Source organism: Spermophilus citellus, assembly GCF_964194105.1.
Source record: "Spermophilus citellus genome assembly, chromosome: 2".
In the NCBI taxonomy this organism is placed as follows: Eukaryota; Metazoa; Chordata; class Mammalia; order Rodentia; family Sciuridae; genus Spermophilus; species Spermophilus citellus.
The window spans coordinates 17,648,646-17,669,793 of NC_138183.1; the positions used below are offsets into that span (position 1 = coordinate 17,648,646).

The window sequence follows — 21,148 nt, forward strand, 5'->3', positions numbered from 1 at the left end:
AAAATGGGAGTTAATGATCCTTGCCTTTCAAGGCTGTTAGGAGGAATAAATGAGAAAGCATAAGGAAATGCCAGGCTCCTTTCCTGGCAAAGAGTTGTCGCTCAAGAATTGTGAATTTTTCTTCTAACACAGATTGAATGTGTCTGAAAAAATTAAAGAGGTGATAAAGTGCTATCAAAACTTGAACTCAAACCTATACATATTTCAGTAGTGGAACATCCTGGGTGCTGTTGGGAGGAGAGAGCAGTGCATAACAGTTTGAGTATACAGTTGTCAAGAATCAGTGCAGACAAACATGCAGAGCCTGCTCTGCAAGGTAGAGGAAGAGGCCGAGGCTTGCCTGGTATCTGGAAACCAACAAGGCCCCTTCTGCCTTTGTAAAGGGACTATGGCTCAGCCCTCTCTCTGGGTCTTCTCTTTGGCTTTTTCTCTTTCTCTCTCTTCTTTCCTGTCCTTTCCACGCCCTCCGTTCTCTGTTCTCCCTTATCATCCTCTTTGCCCCCATCATTGATTATTGAGCATAATTCTGCCCTCCACTCTGTTTTCTTCTCCTCTTCCCTCTCTCTCCTGCTCTCTTCTCCTCTCTCTTTCCAGCTTGGCCTGGGTGCCAGGGCTTCTCCCCTTAAACCCGGGTGGTTCACTCCCATTAAGCTCGACAATCTCTCATATGTCAATTAGAAAGAGGCAGCATTCCCCTCGTCTCCCTCCCTTTCCTCGACCTGCCGCGATGCCCAAATCAAGCACCATCTGTTGCATTCATCCGGGCCATGGTGAGCATTTTGCCACTCTGGGGAGGCAGAGCTTGGTGGGTACCAGGAGGTAATAAGGCTTATTTGAACAACTTGATGGATTGATGTTGATAGAGCTGCAGAATGGGGGCTGGAGGGGTGCTGTGAAGAGGGTGGCATGCAGGACGAAATTGGAGAGGGAAGAGATACACTAGCACTGGCCCCCTTAGACCGCCTGGGCTCTTGGCATTGTTGCCAAGACAAAAGCAGCCAAACAGATGGATAGGATTTGCTACAGTTGGGATCAGAAACCCTTGAAGCTCAGGGGAGCAAACCTTCTCTCTCCATGTGTCTTTCCTCTCCCCCAGCCATTTAAGTCTATATCAGCTCAAGGGAAAGAACGTAGAAATAACAGGACAGGGATACGCTGACCTTTAGAAATTGCTGAATTTCAGAGATAGGAAGAACAGAGAGGGGATAGTGTATCAGTCATTTTCTGTCTAGACAAAGAAGCATCCCCAAATAAAAAGATTTTATGAGAATTCAATGAATCAACTGTTTGTGGAGGTCTAGGAAGAGCAAGGAAAGTCAACATGTGGAAATCAAGGTACCAGGGACAGGGCAGGACAGGAAGCCACTATTAGCTGCTGGAACTGAAGGGGCAGGGAGAGGAAAGTGTTTTATTGGTGTGAAATTTGGAACTGTGGAAAAGGGACCCCTGGCAGAAGATGTGATTACCCAGGGTCCTTGTCTCTATCAGATATGGTATGGAAACAGGAATGGAGTGAGGGAAGAGATACTCTACACTCTCCCTTCCCATCTTTAGCCAGAGCATCCTACTGGCCAAACCCACCTTGCAGCCAGATAACATGGAGCTAGGTGATACTGCCCCTAGGGATCTGCCACTGGGACAGATGGGAAGAATGAATCTGGGGAAGCATGGTGGATCAGAGGTGCCAATGGAAAGAATACACCTGAGGAGCATGGTGGATCAGGGGTGCCAATGGGAAGAATGCACCTGGGGAGCATGGTGGATCAGGGGTGCCAATGGGAAGAATGCACCTGGGGAGCATGGTGGATCAGGGGTGCCAATGGGAAGAATGCACCTGGGGAGCATGGTGGATCAGGGGTGCCAATGGAGAGCAATGAGCACAGATAGGGGTATGTATGCATTCTGTTGCCTGCACTGTGCCAGAAGCTCATGTTCTTTACTATTACAGATACTTCCTCTTACCTCTTCAAAGGGATGCCTGCATGGAGTCTCCCTAGAGGCTGGCTCTCTCTTGCGAGTGTGTGACCCAAAGAACTCAAGTCTCGACTCCACACTGCCACTTAGATGTTTTGAAGAGACCCCTAAGTTTCCATACCTAAAACCAAGCTTGTTCATGCCTATCAAATGTAGACTTTTATAGGGTCCCTGCTCTTGATGAGGGACCATCGTTCTGCAGCTGTGAAAAGCCAGAAGACCAGGAGTCAAACTCAAGTTCCCCACCCCATGTCTGCCCCTTTCGGTCTGCGTTCACGACCCGAGGGTGTTTTACCTACAATATCACTCTCAATGTTGCCCACTTCTCAGTCTCTACTATTCTCCTGCTTCTGCCTCTATTCTCTCTACTACTCCACCTACGTCCCCATCTTTACTGTGTCTGCACTACTCCAGGCAGCCATCGTCTCATACTTGGGCTCTGGTGCTGTTGTGTTATCTTCCTAGTTGGTCTTCTCATTTTCATTCCTGTTCTTTCCCAGTAAATTCTTCTCTTTTTTCTAGAGAAATCTTCCCTTCATGCAAATCTGCTCCTGCCCCTCTAAAACCTTCAGCATGGTCCATCCTTCACAAGGTCCAAGGAGTAAGGGTCAGGGTTAGGCTTCCTGTTTCTTCTCCTGGGTTATCTCATGTCACTTGCTGGCAGTAATTCAGTACCAAAGGCCAGTTTCAACCCCTTCCATAGTCCTTCTCCCTAAAAGGTCTGCATTTAGACTGTTCTATCTCTTTTTCTGTCCTCACCTCACCTCTCCAACACCCAACACTTCCTCCCACTTGATGATGCATACTCTTCAGACCCTAGTCACGTGCCCATTTCCATGAAGCACATTTCCATTATTTCCTAGACAAGGTCATAGTCTTTTTTAGATTGTGTTTTAGTCTGATTGGACTACATAATAAAATACAGTGGATGGGGTGGCATAAGCAATGGTTTTCATATAGTTCTGAAGGCTAAAAGTCTAAGGCCATCAGGGTCAGGTTTTGGTGAGGGTTTTCCTCCTGGCTTGCAGACTGTCACCTCCTCTTTGTGTCCTCATATGGTGGAGAAGAGGGAGAGAGAAAGAGGTGTCTCTCTTTCCAGTCCAATCAGATTATTACCCTTCCTTATGACCTCACTCAATTTTACTTACCTCCTTACGACCCTACAAAAATAAGAGTTTGCTGTTGAAGCCACCAGTCCATGATGTTTTGTTAAGCCAACCAGTCTACAGTGTTTGGTTGTAACAAGAGGTGTTCCTCTTGTTCTCACCAGAGGCTTGTGATGGTTTTTCTGTAAATGCTGCTGAATGAAGAGATAAATAAGTGGGGAGATGAGTGAATGAATGGCTACTGACAAACCTAGGGGAGTCCCTCTATTTGAGAATTTCAGACAGTTCACTACTTGTTCTGGATTCTTTTACAATGGCTTATCTTACCTCTTTCAATTCTGGGTTAAGTCACTCTTCTCTCTGGGTTTAAGGAATCAAATTGGGCCTGACGTTGCTTCTCAGATCTTTACCTTCCTTTGGAGGGGTCTTCTCTGCAGGCTTGAGTAAGAAGCCCATGTTTGGAGTCTTATTGCACCACTTTAAGTAGGACCTAAGGGAGGTGTCCTTGGAGAGGGGAGCAGGAGCAGTGAGGGAGCTAGAATGTCACCACGCAGCTCATTCTGTTGCCTGTTGTCTTGTCCCTAGACACCAAATATTATCCTCCTGTCCCTGAGGATGAGGCTTCTCACAGAACCTACTCTCCCAATCTGCCCTCTGGGTGGCACCTACCCTGCAGACATACCTGTCTAATGGGAGGATATCTGGAGGAAACAGGGGCACTTTAGCCGTGGGTGCTGGGATGTTCAGGAACCTTCTTTGTCCAATCCGATGAAACCTCTTCAAAGAAAGTCTTTGGCACCTGCCATCTCCTGGTATCAGACAGAAGGTAGCTGAAGAAATTCCCTCGCCTCCGGAGACAGAGACGGAGGGAGGGCTGAGTTTGAAGATTTCAAAGTCAAGGCTGTCTTTGGGAATGTCTCAGAACAAAAGCACAGGGGGCCATGTAGCAGCCCCCGGTCTTCTTTCTGGTCTCCCCTCCTTGCCTTTCATGTTGTCTTTCTCCTGCCTTCTCAACCCTTGTTGGTTTTTTCCCCTTTCCTTTTATCTTCTGCCTTTTTCTCTCTGCCTTTCTGACCTCACTTTCTTCATTCGCTGGAACTTTCTAACCAGTCGTTTTGAAACTTTGTGGAAATCCTGCTAGCAAATCATTGGAAGGTGTTGTTTGTAAAGGGAATGTCAGACTAGAGATCCTAAGGTGTGACTGCATCACTCGCTGGCTTGGAGCAAGTCACACAGCTCGTTTGCAGACCTCAGTGTAAGCTCCGTATAATGGGGATATGGTGCTAAGTGACCTACGTATCCACAGTACTGGAGTTTTATCTCCTAGGACGTTGAGTGACCTTTGCTACCACTGCCCTGGTTCAGGCACCATTGCCTCTGACTGGCTACTGCAAAAGTCTCAATGCTGGTCATCTCTCTTGCCTCCATTTGCATTCTCCACAGTCAAATTAATAATTGTTAACAAAGAGGCTCAATTTCCCATGAACTTCCTATTTAAAGCCCTTCAGTAACAACATTTTGCCATTGAGATAACATCCAGACTCCAAATGTGGTTTACAAGGTGTCCATCTCCCTCCAGCTGTTTCTTACCATCTACCCGTGCAAGCTCCATTGCACCTACACTAAGGTCCTTTCTGTTGCTCAAGAATCATGCTCCTTCTGGCTCCAGATTATCACACATGCTCTTCTGGCCTGGACACTTATTTTCCAGATTTCCCCACCTCCATCCTGATCTGCCTTTGCTAATTTACACTCATCCTTAAGATCTTTGTTTAGATATTGCTCTCTTCAGAAAGCCTGAAGTGAGATGCTCTAGAGTTCTAAACTCTCCTATCACATAAGTGTTGCAGGGTTAGCATTGCTGGGATTTGTATGCTACCAAAGAATGAATTACCTGAAATGCGGATTGTATCTAAATTGTTACCACTGTATCCCAAGGGCACAGGGCAGCACCTGTAACATAGTAGGTGTTCAATAATGCTGACGTTACATCTGTGCTTATGCCCATGGCGTGTGGTTCTGTATCTCCACGGGGTCAGGGAGGGAGTTTTGAGACTCAAGGTGACCAAGCCCAGTCCTATAGGGGCTAAGGGTGGGCCAAGCCCTAATCTCAGCCCATTGCCACCCTGTATCAGCAGCTGAGGCGACGCAGGAGACAGTGGAGTCCCTGATGCAGAAGTTCAAGGAGAGTTTCCGCGCTAACACTCCCATCGAGATCAGTCAGCTGCAGCCAGCTCCGCGCAGCGCCTCGGCAGGGAAACGGAAGCGGAGGAGCAAGTCTCGAGGTAGGCTCTCCTGGCACCTCTTGCCAGGAAGACAGCAGGCTGTCCTAGGGTCCCAGAGATGCTGGAACGACTTCTTCCCTTGCTTGTATTGCTCATAGAACCCTGTTGCACTTTGTCCCTTATAAGTCCCCTTGGACAAAGCAGACCTTTCCCCCTGGGGACAGAGCTCACTTCTGGGAACCCCAGCTTCTTCATCTGTGAATGGGAATGGGTCCTTTAAATTCTGGAGGAATTAAGAAGATTAGCAACAATCTATGGGAAGCTTCTAGCACCAGGACCTGCAAACAGTAGATGGTCTTTTAAATTGTGGTTGGTGTCACTCTGGAGAACTAAGAGTGAAAAGACTCCTTGACTGGAGGTCAGGAACATGGGCCCCCAAGAACAGGAAGTCGAGTCCAGTCTGTAGGAAAGGAAGTAACACAGTGATCAAAAGTATGAGTATTCTGAACTAGAAAGAATTGAAGTCAAATTTTTGTTCTGCTAGTATGTCACCTAGGCTGTCACTCTACTTCCCCAAGTAGAGTGTTTCGTGGGGTCCTTGCAATATCTTAGTACAGTGCCCAACATTTCGTAAAGAGTAGCATTTTCCTTCTGCCCCTCCTGTTGATCTTCCCTCTTCTCTTTCCCTCTGCTACCTCATCATCTTCCTGGCAATCTGTATGACTTTGTGTATGTGAGGAACGCACTTGGCATGGCCTGATTTCCAAGCCTGGTCTTTCTTTTCAGTCTGCATCTGGTTGTGTTTCTTCTTGCCTCTCACTTTTCAGTTTCCAATAACCAGCTCTTCTCCATGGCTTCTGTGGCCGTCTGGCACCTTCAGAAGCATTCAGGCTGAGGAATGTGACATCCAAAGCCCCACAGAGTTTTGATCGCTGTCTCTTCTAAATCCATGAGCTCTGACCTCTCTCTGTGTCTCTCCTCATACCACTGTCTCTGCATGAAGTCACCTATCTGACCCCTATAAATAATTTATTTACTCACACTTTATTTATTCTAGGCAGCAGTATACATCTTATTTTGTTTGATCGTCAGAGCTACCATATGAGGCAGTACAATGACAATTCCCATTTTATAGATCATCTCACTGAGGCAGAAAGAGCTATAGTAAACTGCCCAAGGGAACAGACAGCCTAGTAAGTGTGGTAGATCCAGGAAAAACCCATCAGAGTGAGTTTTTAACTAAACCATCAAATTCTACACAAGTGAAATCCTACCTGTCTTTCTAAGTCAAACCTAAGGCGTACATTTCCACGAAGGTATTGTGTGGAAGTCACGATTCCCACTGGGTTGTCCTAGTTTTCCTTTATACATGTGTTAATCACTGGATTCATTTTTGCATATTGTAATTTGCTTCCGTCTAGCTCTTTTAGCTGGGCAGAAGGCAGGGATTGTCTTATTGCTTGGGTGGTGTTTGCATTTCCGGGCCTAAATCAGTGTCTGACACATGGGAGACGATTGCTGTTTGTTGAAAGCATGTCTATGTCTCACTCCTGTGCGATCGTGAATGCTGTGAAAACCCCAGATCTGCATGTTAAGCTGAGGCCACACATTGAAAATGATGAAATTCATTTTTGGAACTCATGTGCTAAATAGCAGTTGCCTTGAAGTCAGAAATGTCTCAGTGCTGATCCCAACCCCATCAGTTTCCACTTGCATGGCTTAGATAGAGTTATCAGCCCTCTCTGAGCCTCAGTTTCCCATTGCACAAAACCATGATCCTTATATTAGAAGATTGCTAGGAGGAGCTGAAGAAATGACAAATGTAGATCACCTGAGAATCTCCAGGAAGCCTGTATCAAGAACTGAATAAATGCTATTGTGAATTTTTTTCCCTACATTGAGCATTCAGGGACACTCAAAATTGTACTGTCTTCCCTATCTATCTTTATTCCTTCAACATCCACCAAGAATCCCCCTCCCACATTCCCCTAATTGTATACCCCATAAATACCCTTGACTTCAAGTCAATAAGCTCTCACTTCTTTATGTGTTAGTATCGCACCTTAAACATCTTTATGTCACTGAATTATTTTAAAATATCCATTTCATGCACCATGATTTTCTTAAGCAGCCTCTACAATTAGAAACATGGGAGGTTTTAATATGTCATCATTATAAACAATGCCTCATACAAGTCTTTTGTGTTTTTTAGTTTTTCTTTTTTCTTTTGCATAATCTTTGCCTTCGCTTGGAAATCTCTCTCTCTCTCTCTCTCTCTCTCTCTCTCTCTCTCTCTCTCTCTCTCTCACCCCATTAGAGTAGAATTTCAGAGTAAGATTATTAGCGTACATCTCCTTGACCTAGATTGTGATTGGATAGCATGCTGTTTTCATTTACAAGTTAGATGGGTCCTCAGAGAATGAATGCATGAAGGAATCCATTTGAATCTCCTCAATGTGTGTCAAATTCTGACCACTGTCATTTCTTACCTCCTCCTTTCAACTACACCCTTTTTTAAAAAATTCAGTTCCCTCAAAGTAGGTAGAGTAACTTTTTAGAAATATCAATCAGATAATATCACTCTCCTGCTTTAATAGTTTCCTGTTTGCCTAAGAATGCAATCCAAACTCTGGGACTCAGCCTGCACCACACCTTGTCAACCCTGTGTGATCTGAAGCTGGCGAGGCTGTCTTCTCTAACATCACCTGCTCTGCATTTTCTTGTGCTTCAGCCAAACTTGTTTCTTGTTTTCCTTCCTGTTTCTTGAACAGAGCTAAGGGTTCCCTTCTTTAGAGTCTGAGAACTTACTAGTCCTTCTTCTTTCCATGTCTCTTTCTACACCGCCCCCCTTTACTACTCATCCTCCTCCTGTCTGGCCCCTTCTCACCTTTCACCCCTGGGCTCAGAGTCAGCTCCTCAGCACCATCTCTGGTGACCAGCCAATCAAAGTTCTGCTCCTTTGGATACCAAACTTGCTAGGATCTTTTACATAATTCTTTTGAATTTTTTTTTCTTTTGCTTCCTCCGAGTAATAGTTTAGTTTAAAATTTATTTCTTTTCTTGTTTATATGTGTTCCTCTCTCAAAGATATGCCTCAAATTTATAAACCTTCATGCATAGGCAGGCAGGGTTTAATAATATTTATTGACTAAGTGAGTGTATAGGTATCCGAAAGTGGCTCAGTTTTATAACTTTCAAATTGATGGTGTAAGAGGGATCCGTGCTGAACCAAAGCCTCCTGGTACTGACCTCCAGCAGACCCCACTTTCCCCATAGACATACTTCCTGACAAGTAGCACATCAACTGTGCTCAAGGGCATGCTGTCAAAGCCATTTCCAGAAACAGCTCAACAGCATTGTGCTTGCAAGTTTGCTGCCACCATCAGGAAGGATTTTGTGGGAAAGGGGTGCAGACAGTATACATCAGCCCTGCACTTCCAAACTTGTTTATCAAGATTTCCTTGGGGGACTGGGGTTGTAGCTCAATGGTAAAACACTTGCCTCACACTCATGAGGCACTGGGTTCGATCCTCAGCACCACATAAAAATAAATAAATAAAATAAAGACTTGTGTCCATCTACAAATAAAAATAGATTTTTTTTTAAAAAAATAAAGATTTCCTTGCACAGAAATGCATGAGTCAAAGCAAATTTTTGGAAATTCTGCTCACTCCCTCTTCCTCTTGGAGCTTTCTAAATGTCTTTTCATCTATTAAAGACAGTGGGCTGCAGTACAGAGAGCTGGGCTGCTTTGTTTAACCCAGTGTCTGTGATACCATCTTGTGCACAGATTCTGCTTTTCCCCCTGGAACATTTATTAACATCTTGCAGAACAGAAGTATCCTCGGAAACCCAATTTTAGGCATGCTCCATTACCCTTCTCTGACCGCCAAAAATCTCAAATATGATGGTCTGAATCCTGAGTCTTTCATTGTCTCTCCCCTCACCCTGCCACGGAGGTGGCTTTGGGCCTTCTGGCCCAGAGTGGGAGCACCTGGCCTCTCTTTGCTTCATTAGGCTCCACGCCCACTCCGTGTTGCCCAGCGGTTTTCCAGCAGATGGAGTGGGTGGCTGAGAACCGGTGTCATGGAATTGAGCACATGGCTGAGAGCAACTCCAATGTGTTTTCATGACTGTGGCTTCCTCCTGAGAGGTCTAGGGATGCTGAAGTACATCGTCCTTCATCAGACAGTGGAAGGCTAGTGGAGGACCTAATTGCTGGCTCTGTATTTGTGACAAGATTTTTATGAGGCAGCTGTTAATAAGTAGCCACTCCCTGGTGGCCTCAAAGGCCGTGAAAGAGAGGTGTCGGCATTCAAATAAGGCTGGGGAGGATTTCTTGGAGTATGCAGAGGAACTTCTTGAGTTTCCTGCAGTTTAGGTAGTGCTGTTTAAAAACAGAACTCTGTATTTGGAATTTAACTCTGTCATTGGCAAACCGAATGATCTTAAGCAAACTAAGAAGTGCTGGACACAGCCTCAGTTTCCTCTTCTGTAAAGTGCCAACCTCCCATGTGGGTGCAGAATAATACCTGACAGATGCCCAACCCAGCACCTGGCACACAGTCAGTCCTCCATGAAGACGAGCCAGGATTATCAGTGACATCAAGATCCTGTCCATCGGGACCCAGATCCCCACACGTCCATCCCCTCCTTCCTGGGCCACGGTGGCTGCTTTGGAGGAGGTTTTGTTCTCCGTGATCCAGATTCCTGCAGCAGCCTCTTCCTCCAGCCTTGTGGTCCACAAATCCATCGTCCACCCTGACAGCTAGAGTGTTGGGAAAACACTCTAAATCTGGCTCTGTCACTCTCCTGCCTACAGCACTTTCCTTATATTCTGTCACCTGCACGGCAGTGGGCTTTTTCACTCTTGACGTGGGGGTCTCTGAAGGCAGATGAGAGTGAACACACTTCCAAAGGGTCTCCAGCCGTGCTCAGAAGGCACTGGTGATCACGTCTCAATTCCTGTTTCCATCTTTATGAAAACAAATATGTGCCACTCTATTTATGATGCGAACATGTGTCATTCAGTTTAAATTGTGCTCTACTGTTTGTCAGTTAACTGATTTAACATTTGCACGAGTCTTCAGATAATTTCCTGTCCCAGGAAGGAGAACTAGGAATAAGCTGATGAGTAAGGGGAGGGTAGCGGTACCTTCTTTAAAGGGCTTCCATAGGACCAAACAAGCAAACGCCCGTAAAGCTTTCAGTACAGGCCAGACAAAGGGCACACAGGTGTTCAATTACTTGCTATTCTTTTCTCTATGATTATTACTCTTACTTTAGCCAATATTATTACCCCGTGCAGATGCATGTACTCTAAAATCTTTAAGATGAAAAGCACATTATTTAATAGGACAGATTAAGAAATTGGCCTTGAGCCAGGCGTGGTGGCGCATACCTATAATCCCAGTGGCTCGGGAGGCTGAGGCAGGAGGATCATGAGTTCAAAGCCAGCCTCAGCAATGGCAAGGCACTAAGCAACTCAGTGAGACCCTGTCTCCAAATAAAATACAAAATAGGGCTGGGGATGTGGCTCAGTGCTGGTGAACTCAGTGCCCCTGAGTTCACTCCCTGATTAAAAAAAAAAAAAAAATGGCCTTGTCTGCTATATAAGTCTCCTTCCTGGACTGGGCTCCACCCTACCTGTGTGTATCTCCCACTTCCGCACTACCATATTCTCCAACCTCCTGGGCCATATTTTCCGTCCCTCAATATGACTTGCTTTCTGAGTACTGATCATGTTTTTCTTGAAAGACTCACCCCTTCGGCAGAAAATGGCTACTCATTTTCTCAATCTAACTTCAGAGTCTTCTCTGTGAAGCACCTCCTCAGCCCAGACCCCAGGTGTATGCACCACCCTTTTTTTCTGTGCACTCACAGTCCCAGGGCTGTTCATCATCACAGGCCTTACTGCCATCCATCCTAAGTACATGTGCACATATCGGACACTTCCTTCAACTCTCACAGTTCCATGATGGAAAGAACAGCGGTTTGTGCTGTCTGTAGCCCCTGTGCCTAACGAAGAACTGGAATAGGACATTAATTGGCTGAATGATAAAAGAAATGGCTGGCTGGAAGCCTGGCTGGATGGGTAGGTGTTTTGGTAAATGGGTGAATGGATAGATGGATAGGAGAATTTAGTTAAGAGAGTCATGGAATGCTGAAGGTAAATGAGATGCAGAGTAACCTACCATCTGTGGTCATTTAGTATGTTCTAGGCATTCAGCTGTATATCATCTCATTTAAAAGCTCCCGATAGCTTCATAAGATGAGTACTATAATCACAGTCTTTCAACAAAGGAGAAAACTCAAGCTTGTACTATTTAAGTGGCTTGTCCAAGGTTAACCAACCGGTATATTATGTAACTCTGAATTCAAAGCCCATCTTGAAATTCTCGGATGACTTGAGTTCTACTCTTAAGCTATCCTGGATAAGATCTTGGAGCTGTGAAATGATATCAATTTATTCTCATAACTAGAAGTCAGTGTATACAGTTTCCCTTGCACTGGTTTGTTTTCTGTGCCATCAGCACTGCTGTAAGAGTGTGTAAGAGCTCAAGTTTTCGTAAGGTGAGGCCATCTCCTGTTCCTGCCCCTTTCAGGCTCTCTGTGGCCTCAGGGAGCCATTCCTGTCCTCAGGAACCCCCAATGGCTGAGGGTGGATCATGCTCTATGCATTTTTTTTTAAAAGCCTCCAACCAAATTTTTTGGAATGCCACACAGGTATAGGTTGCCACCCATCTCTCTGCCCTCCCCCATTTAATCATTTATTGAAGGAAGCAGGGGATTAGATATTCATTACCCAATGAATACACGGAGGTGGTGTGGGCCTGCTTGAGGTGTTTACGAAACCAGAAGAGTAATTAAAGAAAACTTCATAGAGGAGGTAATCCCTGACTAACACATTGGATTTAACTAGGGAGAGAGGGTGGGAAGACATTGCTGGTAGAAGAAAGAAAACATGCAAACCTGCTTGTGGGTGAAACTCTGCAGAGCATTATGGGGGTATCTGGAGGAATATGTGAACCAGGTGGTGAGGTGAGATGACATCAACTCCTTCTTCAGGACCAGGCCCTGAAATTTGTTCCCATCTTTCCAGCTGTCCCCCGCCCTAACACTGGGAGGAGAGGCCAATTCTGTCTCCTTTATTCATCCTAATAGATAAGCTCCCGTGTGTTCTTCTATTGTGGAGCACTGTCCCTAGGACGCAGGCTTATGCTAATACATATTTTTTTCTTCTTTTTATTAGTAACTGGCTATAAATTATTCACTTAGTTGGAAGAAAATAGTCAGAAACATTAATGACTTTAAATTAGTTGCCTTAATGGGTTGTTGCTCTGTTTAAATATTGAACGGGCAGCCCCAGGATCTGTCCTTGTTTCTTTGGTCCAGTCTTAGTGCTCCTGATCTTTTAGCCCCTGCAGCAGCCTTGTATGCATATGACTTCTATTTGGGAAAAATTTGAAAAGGCTTCATTGAGACACTGCCCCTTTGGACAAAGAAGTTGATGTTGCATCATCGAAATGAAGTTCTAACATAAACTGTGCAGTAATTATAGGCATTCGAAGGAGGACTAGATAGACATCAGTTGCCTGGAGACTAGCCCCAGGTCTGGATGAAATGATCCCTCTTTTCACCATTGTTATGGTTTGGATGCGAGGTGTCTCCTCCAAAAGCTCATGTGTGAGACAATGCAAGAAGGTTGGGAGAAGAAATGATGAGGTTCTAGCCTGAAGCTAATCAGTGAATTGATCCCTGGTGGGATTAACTGAGTGGTAACTGGAGGCAGGTGGTGTGTGGCTGGAGGAAGTGATTCCTTGGGGGCGTGGCTATGGGGTATATATTCTGTATCTGGAGCAGGGCTCTCTTTCTGCTTCCTGATCATCAAGTGAGCTGCTTCCCTCTGCCACACTCTTCCACCATGATGTTTAGCCTCACCCCGAGCCCTCAGAAACGGAACCAGCCTTCTATGGACTAAGACCTCTGAAAATGGGAGCTCTCAAACCTTTTGTCCTCTACAGTTGCTCCGGTTGGGTCTTTTAGTCACAGCAGCAACATAACTGACTGAAAAAAAACCACCTGGTGCTGCTTCACCAACTGAGTCTTCCTCTTTTTCTCCACTTCTAATATTCAAAACTTGTTCTTTCTTAAAGCAAACAAACAAAACCTGAAGGCTACATTTTTCATGAAGATTTCCTCCAAGCTTTGATAAGCTCCTTCCTGTCTTCCTTGAGCCATTTATCCTTTATTACCTTTTATTAAGAGTAATTTATGGCCACTTCACATCTTTACCCTTAACGAATCTCAAGTGCAGCAACTAGGTCCCGGCTCTTCTGTGTTCCCACCGACTAGCCCAGTTCCTGACAATATAGCAGATGCTCAATTAATATTTGATGAATTAATGGACAGCCAATCAACCTGGCTGCATGATCTTGGACAAGACCTTGCACTTGCCAGGCCTCAGTGTCCCCATCTCAGAGGCTCTGTGGCAACATTCTCAGTTTCTGGAGTCAGAGAGGTGTGGATTCATATTCCAGCCCTGGAGCTGACTTGCTTAACTTTGTAAAATGACTTTTGCACTAAATCTCCATTACCTGATGTGCACTTCATACAATCATACAATCATTCTCATAGGGAGGCTGGGAGGATTAGAGGTAATGTATGTAAAGTGCTCAGCAGGCTGCACTGAACATAGTAAGTACCTAATAAATCTTTGTTTTTGTTAATTTGGAAAGCAAAGGTGATGGGTTAGATAATTTCCACAAATCTCCTCCAACTCAAATAGCCTTTGATTATAAATCAGACTGGGAAACAGTGTTATCTGGAGAAATATCCAGAATTGGACATTTCTGGAGTCAAAAAAAACCTAGTTTGAAACCCAGCTCTGTCTTAAGTGCAGTGAACCCTCGGGAAGACTCACTACAATCCTCAGGATTCCATCTGTGGCATCTGGGGATGTGGTAATATCTGCCATTCTCCATTTCCAGAGATGGTGTGAGGATGTGCTCAAGTGCTGATGGAAATGATCTTTTAAAGCTTGCTGCAGATTAGCCATGCTCTGTCTCCAGAGCCCTGACCCCTTCACAGGGAATGACATGCATCTGTGATCAGGGACCACCCTCCCAAAATGTGCAGCCAGGCGCCTTGCCACTAACAACCTAGTGATCCCCAGATTGTGTTAGACTGAGATGTAGGAGAGCTCATCTGAAGTCAGAGCACACGCTGCCTCCATAAATCTTCCCTGATGTGTCTTTGAGAGAAGTTTGCCTTCCTGAAAGTGTATGTCTCCTCCAGGTGGTTTCCCTTGTCCGTCTGAAATATATCAGGGAGCTCGCAGTCAATTCTGTCTGCCCTGACGAGTGGAGAGGCAACCACAAGTGGCCTTCATAGAAGGCTCTGGACCAGGACACAGAGAAGCCTGAAGGCACAATTCTAGATTATTTCTTCCATCAGAATGGTGTTGCTAAATAATAAAACACCCTGAAACTTAGTGACTTAAAACAGCAGCCATTTCTTTAACACCTAACTCAAGTGGAGCATTTGGGCTTGGCTTAGCTAGATCTCATCTGGGCAGGGCAGACTCAGCTGACCTCAGTCCTGCAGCTGTGGTCCGCTGATGTTCCCAGGCTAGTTCACATACTGAGGGTTCCAGAAATGGCAAGAGCAGGAGCTGCAAAGTCTTTCGAGGATTAACTTCAGAGGGTACACATCATCCTTTCTGTTTCATTCTGGTGGTAAAAGCAAGTCTCTTAGTCCATCAGAGGTGGAAATGGATCTCAAGGTTATCTGATCCAAACTCCTGTGGATGTGGAAAAGATGGGGAAAACTTGTCACTGTCACGCAGAGAAACTAGCAGACCCAGGAATGAAATTCAACTACCCAAACCTACAAGACATCCTCTTTTCATGCCATTTGGACATGTATCATCATGTAGACCATATTGCCTACGTGCAGATTGACTGTTGGGTGATTCTGACGAAGCTTGCAGTTAGAAATCAGCTGCTGTCATCTAATTCATCTATAACCAAATAGGTGAATTGCATAGATTACAGAGAGGCTTTGCATTCCCCCATGCCTGCAGTAAACAGGGTCGAACATAGTGAGGCCATGGTGTGGAGAGTCTGAGATGTGAACAACTTTCAAGCTGTGCCCCAAATAGGGGCTTAGGGAAAGGGGTGGTGTAATTGTTGTTGTTTTACCAGGGTCCTAATTGATATTTCTATATTAGGTCTCAATATTTGGGGGAAAAGTCCCAACTCAAAATAAATATGAACATATATGAACATATATATCAATCTCATGCACACACTTATAGGTATAACAAAAGCTTCTATATGGAAAGAAAGTGGCAGGGAGGATAGTAAACTTTAATTATCATGTTACACAAAGTTGATAAGGGCCTTCTTTCTGGTCCATATACACATATGCATGCATACAGAAAAAAATGTTGGACAAAATGCATCTTTTAAAAATGCAAGAAACTGTATTGATTTTTTTTTTTTTTTTTTGGTATTTGCTAAAATTTGCTTTGTGTGGTCTAAAATGTGGTCCAGTTTGGAAAAGTTTCCATGGGCAGCTGAGAAGAAAGTGAATTTGGTTGTTGATAGCTGGCATGTTTTAAAGATGTCTGTGAAGTTTATTTGATTAATGGTATTTTTAGATCTGAAGAGTCTTAGTTTATATCTGGATGACCTACCTCTTGCTGAGAGAGGTGGGTTGAAATCATCTCAAATTATTGTACTGAGTCTTTATGTTAAGTAATCATATAAAAAATGAAGAAAGGAAGCACTTAGGTATAAAGACTGAAGAGATGCAAAGTCAGGCTTTGAGTTTGGAAGCTCATGTCCTGATAGTGCTAGGTGGAAGAGGGTGGAGTGGGTGGATTAAATAAAGAGGACCCATGAGCCTGGAAAGAGGAAGGATGAGGTAATAGGAATAACCTCAAAGTGCCAGAAAACACAATAAATATAGTTTGCATATTAACATTCAGAGTACATATATTAAACAAAATCCAGTTATATGCTGTTTACCTAAGAGTCTCCTAAAACATAAAGACACAAAGCTTGCATTGAAGGGAAAAGAAAGATACACACTAGACAACACTAATCAAATGAAGACTTCAGGGAAATATACATTCAGGGCAAAATAAGCTTTATATCAGCAAGAAGAAACAAACAAAAGTAATCCTCAGGAATACAGAGTCAAAGCAACTGTTCATCAGGAGAGAAATAAAAATTGTACTTACACCCACTAACAACACAGCTTCAAAAATATATAGATAAAAATGATAGAAATACAATGTTAATTAATACATAGACAAAGTGAGAGACGATTTTACAAAATCTATTAGATTGAGTAGACAAAATAATAGCAATAAAGAAAATGCCATTGAAAACACAATCCAATGAACATATATAAAATTCTACCCCAGAGGATACAAAGTTAAAGTTTTTTTTTTAAGAAGTGAGAAATTCTCTTTATGGATCTTGACATCTTATGATCTCAATTTTCTGGCTTTGGCCCAGTTTCATGAAATTTTATCTTTTTTTTTTTTAAATGATAACTCCTTGCCACACTTATGACTAAGTATAGTTTGACTTTTATCCCTTAAAGACATTTATTCCAAATCAGAGGTGGGTGTAGGGAGAAGCAATCTATGTACACTGATTTCATTTTATCTTCATTTTCTTTCTTTGAGGAGGGAAGGAAGGTACAGGGAGGTTGTGGTTAAGGCCAACGCTTCTGGAAAAAAAAACAGTTCCTTTTGAGGCAAAGTGGTGACATTTTCTTTCAGTCCCCATTTCTCATATTTCTGCTACAAGCCAGGGGAGCCATCATTTTGTCAGGATGTCATTTTCTCCTCTCCTCCATGTTGCTTATGTCTGATCTAGCTGTAGAGACTTGCAGAGAACCAACCCTCTAACACCTGACCTGCGCCTACATCTGCGTCAGCCCTGTTACCTTGCCAAAGAGCTGGCTGAGACAGGTCATGTGTCCCCTGCAATGGAGCTTTGTGATATCAGTAGGAACCTTCACAGATTCTAAGATGGAGAAGGGTCTCAATGTTGTCTTTTTGTTTTCAGGCAGGACTGGGTAGAAATAACTCCACAATCCTGTCATTTACAGCAGTATCAGAGGCAATGGAGATTACTATGTTAAGTGAAATAAGCCAGGCACAGAAAGACAAGGACCACATGATTTCACTCGTGTGTGGAACCTGAAGAATTTATCTCAGAAGTTGAGACCAGAGTGGTGGTTATCAGGGGCTGGGAAAGTAGAGGGAATGGAAGGATGGGGAAAGATTATTCTATGGGTAAATCAGTTACAATTAAATAGAAGCAAGAAGTTCTGATGTGCGTTTGCACAGTAGGGAGACTACAAGTAACAATTATGTTCACACATTTCACCAAGCTTCAGAAAGGACTTTGAAAGTTTCACCACATAGATATGATAAGTTTTGGAGGAGATAAATATGTTCAAACTGGTTTAAACATTATGAATGTGTACATGCATAAAAAAATACATGGTACTCCATTTAGTATGTACAGATTTGTTTTTATGTACTAATTAAAAATAAATTTAAAAAGTAAGAACTCCGTAAGATCTTGAAAATTCAAGGTTAGGCAATTGCAATGGTTACAGTGCCCCAGAATGCCTAGGATCTATGATAGATTCTGATCTCAGTTGTATTAAAAGCAGCTTCTGTGGTCCCAGCATGATCACACAAGTCAGACTCTGAAACCATGTCTGTCATAGGAGGAGGCTCTTCTGTGGCTGTTATACTTTATTCTCATTTCTTAGATTCTCTTTCCTCCTGATGTGTCTACCTAAACTGATGTTCCGGCCCTGAATCTCCAAGATGGCTTCCATTCATTCATTCTACTGAGTGCTTACCAAGTGTTAGGCACCATGCTGGGTCCTGAGACTAACAGGAAGATCAGATATACGAGGTCCTCATCCATACGGGGCTCAAGATATAGATGGAAAAACAGGAAGTTGGTCACTCAGACATTCAAGTACAATAGTTAAGTTGTGTAAGTGCTTGAAAATAAATGACTTTGTTGTTGACCTGTGTCGTCGTCCACCAAAACTACAGTGAAACCAGTTGGGATTCCTACTTCTTTGCCGTGGCTAGAAATCAACACTCTTGATTCCTTCAGCAAAGATGAAATCAGAGAAGGAAACAATTCTGAGGCTAGTGTAGTGTTTTGTTCTTATTCTGTTTCCTACTTGGAGACATACAGCTAATAGGAAGCAACAGCAATGATTGGTCCCCGATTTTTTGCCAATTATGGTTCCAGGTGCTTTCATGCATGTTATTCTGTCACACCTTCTTCTAACCCTTATTGTGTCAAAGAAATTGATATTCTGGAACATGAAGTAAGTTGCCCACACTTGTAGGGGGACAGGGCTTGGATGTAAAGGTGGATCATCTCCTTCCAGTGTCCCATCCTCTCTCCTACCTTTCAGCTGTGCTATCTGCAGTGCCTGGCTCCAAGTCTTGTTTGCATTACCTTTCTGGGGTCTCTGCATACACATGGGCCTCAGGGCTTAAACTGAAATTCAGCAGAAACGAGGCAGCAACAGAGAAGAATCTTTCACTGAATACCCTAATAACCCTGGTGGGATTTTTATTCATTTTCTTGCCTAATTATTATTAAGAATATGCCATCTGTGTAAATGAGGTTTTATGATTTTGTTGTAAACTTTGGTGCAATGCAACTTGAAAAAAAACTAACCTTTAATCTCATTCCATGATGAAAAATGTTGGTTTGATGTACAACGTCTAATTGCCCCTACCACGTGTTGGAAATCCAAATGTAGCTAAACATTAAGGTTAAATGATGATATCACAACTTACTCAGTTTGTATTTTACATTCAATTGAAAACACAAACCCCCTCGCCTCATTAATCCTTTGCAATCCAATTCTTCCCCCCCTAAATGAAATGATCCTTTTGGGACACATTTATATCCTTTTAACAGCCGCCTGACAGTTCTGCTGATGGAGTTTGTATCCAACTTTGTTACTGGATAGTGACAACTTGCCCTGACGGATATGTGTACATAATTATTCTCTCACAGTTAGATTTAATTAATGCTTACCCTCATCATGATCTTGCAGCTAGCAGGCTTTCTCTGCAGGAGCAGTTAATGGCAAAAGGATTTCCTTTTTAGCCAAGAGAGACTCCAAAAGGCTTTGTAAAACTTTTATTTTTTTAAGATGGAAAAAAAAAGAAAAAAGAAAACAAAGCATCCAAGCATGTTTAATCTGCTTCCTCTCCACATTAATGCCACATATGAACAAATTTGAGGCTGCTATAGGGATGGGATTTTTAAAACTAATTTCAGACTATAAGAGTTGCTAATATGAGAAACTCTGACAGACCCACAGGGAAGATGTGTAATTTTTAGTATGGTGGCTTAGGATCCAGGCCCCCCAGCTTTATTTTGCTTGTCTCCATACAAAATATGCATGTGTGTGTGTTTTTCTAACCATCTCCCCAAATGCCATCCAGAGTTCAATAATAAATTGCTATGTGAGAGAGGAGATATTAAAGAGAAATGACGGGGGAGACAGAAGGAGTATGAAGATAAGATTTGGAAAGAGATTATTAAGAAGTTCATAATAAGAAAAGGGAGTGTGTTCTTGTAAAACCCCATTAGTTGGGAATACTTTACAAATAATCTGTCCCAGTCCATGCTTGTGAAATATTCATGTGCCATTTGCTTTTTATTACCGTAATGGCAATGTCTTGTGTTTGTAGAGAGCTTAACAGTTTACAACACATTTTCATATCCATTATCTTAGGTGATCTTTGCAATAACCCTGTGAGACCAGCAGAGAAACATTCACAGATGAGTAGACTGAGGCTTGGAGAGGTTGAGTCACTTGTGTAAGTTCTCACTGCTGGAAAGCAGAGGAACTTGGCATTGAAGTCACAGCTTCTTAAAGCCAGATCCAGCGCTGTTTTTACTACTTTATGCCATTTCTCTTTAGGTTTTAAGATGCATACAGGGAAGATTTATATGAGGACTCAAAAATCAGTCCCTCCAGGCCTTCATTTGTCTTGCTAAAGCGTCAGCAGACTCTGAGCTAAAAAATACCATCTGAGATGAGAGTCATATGATGCTACTTATTTTAATGATTACATACAATATTAATGATAATTATTGCTGTGAGTCATTATGAGAGATTTCATCTAGCAAGATCCCAGAGGCTAGACGGGAACTTCGGGATAGAAGGGAACACGTCCTTTCTCTGGGAATAGGAGATAGTGTTTAAAGGCCTTGACCTTGAATCCTCAAGAGGCCCAAAATAAAGTATCAGGAAATTCAGGACTATGGAGTGGGAGGTAGGTTTGTAGAAACCATTTCATGATCCAGATAAAAAAAACTGAGGCAGGAAGAGGGGAAGCGGCTTGACCATGAACTAGTGGCAGACCTGGGAACTCCATACCTGCCTCACTGATTCCCAGTGCTAAGCTCAATCCACTTACACCCAAACTGTAACCTCAAATGGCAGAAGCCTCAGAAATATCCTTTCTTACAAGTGAGAAACAGGCCTATAAAAAGAAAGTGGCTCATCAAAGATCATGTATGGACCCAGAGGCAGGACACCAAATCACATCCCCTTAATTCATATCAATTCAGTTCAATTTGACAGTATTGTGTGGGTGTGTGATGAGCTGGCCCTGTGCTCACTACTGTCATGACACTGGCCTAACAGAGCACAGACAGGCATGTGATGCAGATGGAGGAAGAGTATGGGTTTTCACTCATATTTGGTACTGTGGGTAAGAAAAGTGTGAAACTGATGCACAGGGAAATCCAAATCCAA

General features: G+C 43.4%; 1 protein-coding gene across 3 annotated transcripts in view; it reads left to right on the plus strand.

The window, feature by feature from the left end:
* ASTN2 (astrotactin 2) overlaps positions 1–21,148 on the plus strand; it is an 856,022-nt gene that overhangs the window by 242,988 nt on the left and 591,886 nt on the right. For 2 of the 3 annotated variants that reach the window (XM_081282178.1, XM_081282176.1), the window contains exon 4: positions 5,216–5,365. The exons of the other annotated variant lie outside the window; for it this stretch is intronic. In XM_081282178.1, coding sequence (XP_081138304.1) covers positions 5,216–5,365 — 150 coding nt within the window. The remainder of the gene's footprint in view (positions 1–5,215; positions 5,366–21,148) is intronic. 3 annotated transcript variants of the gene reach the window in all.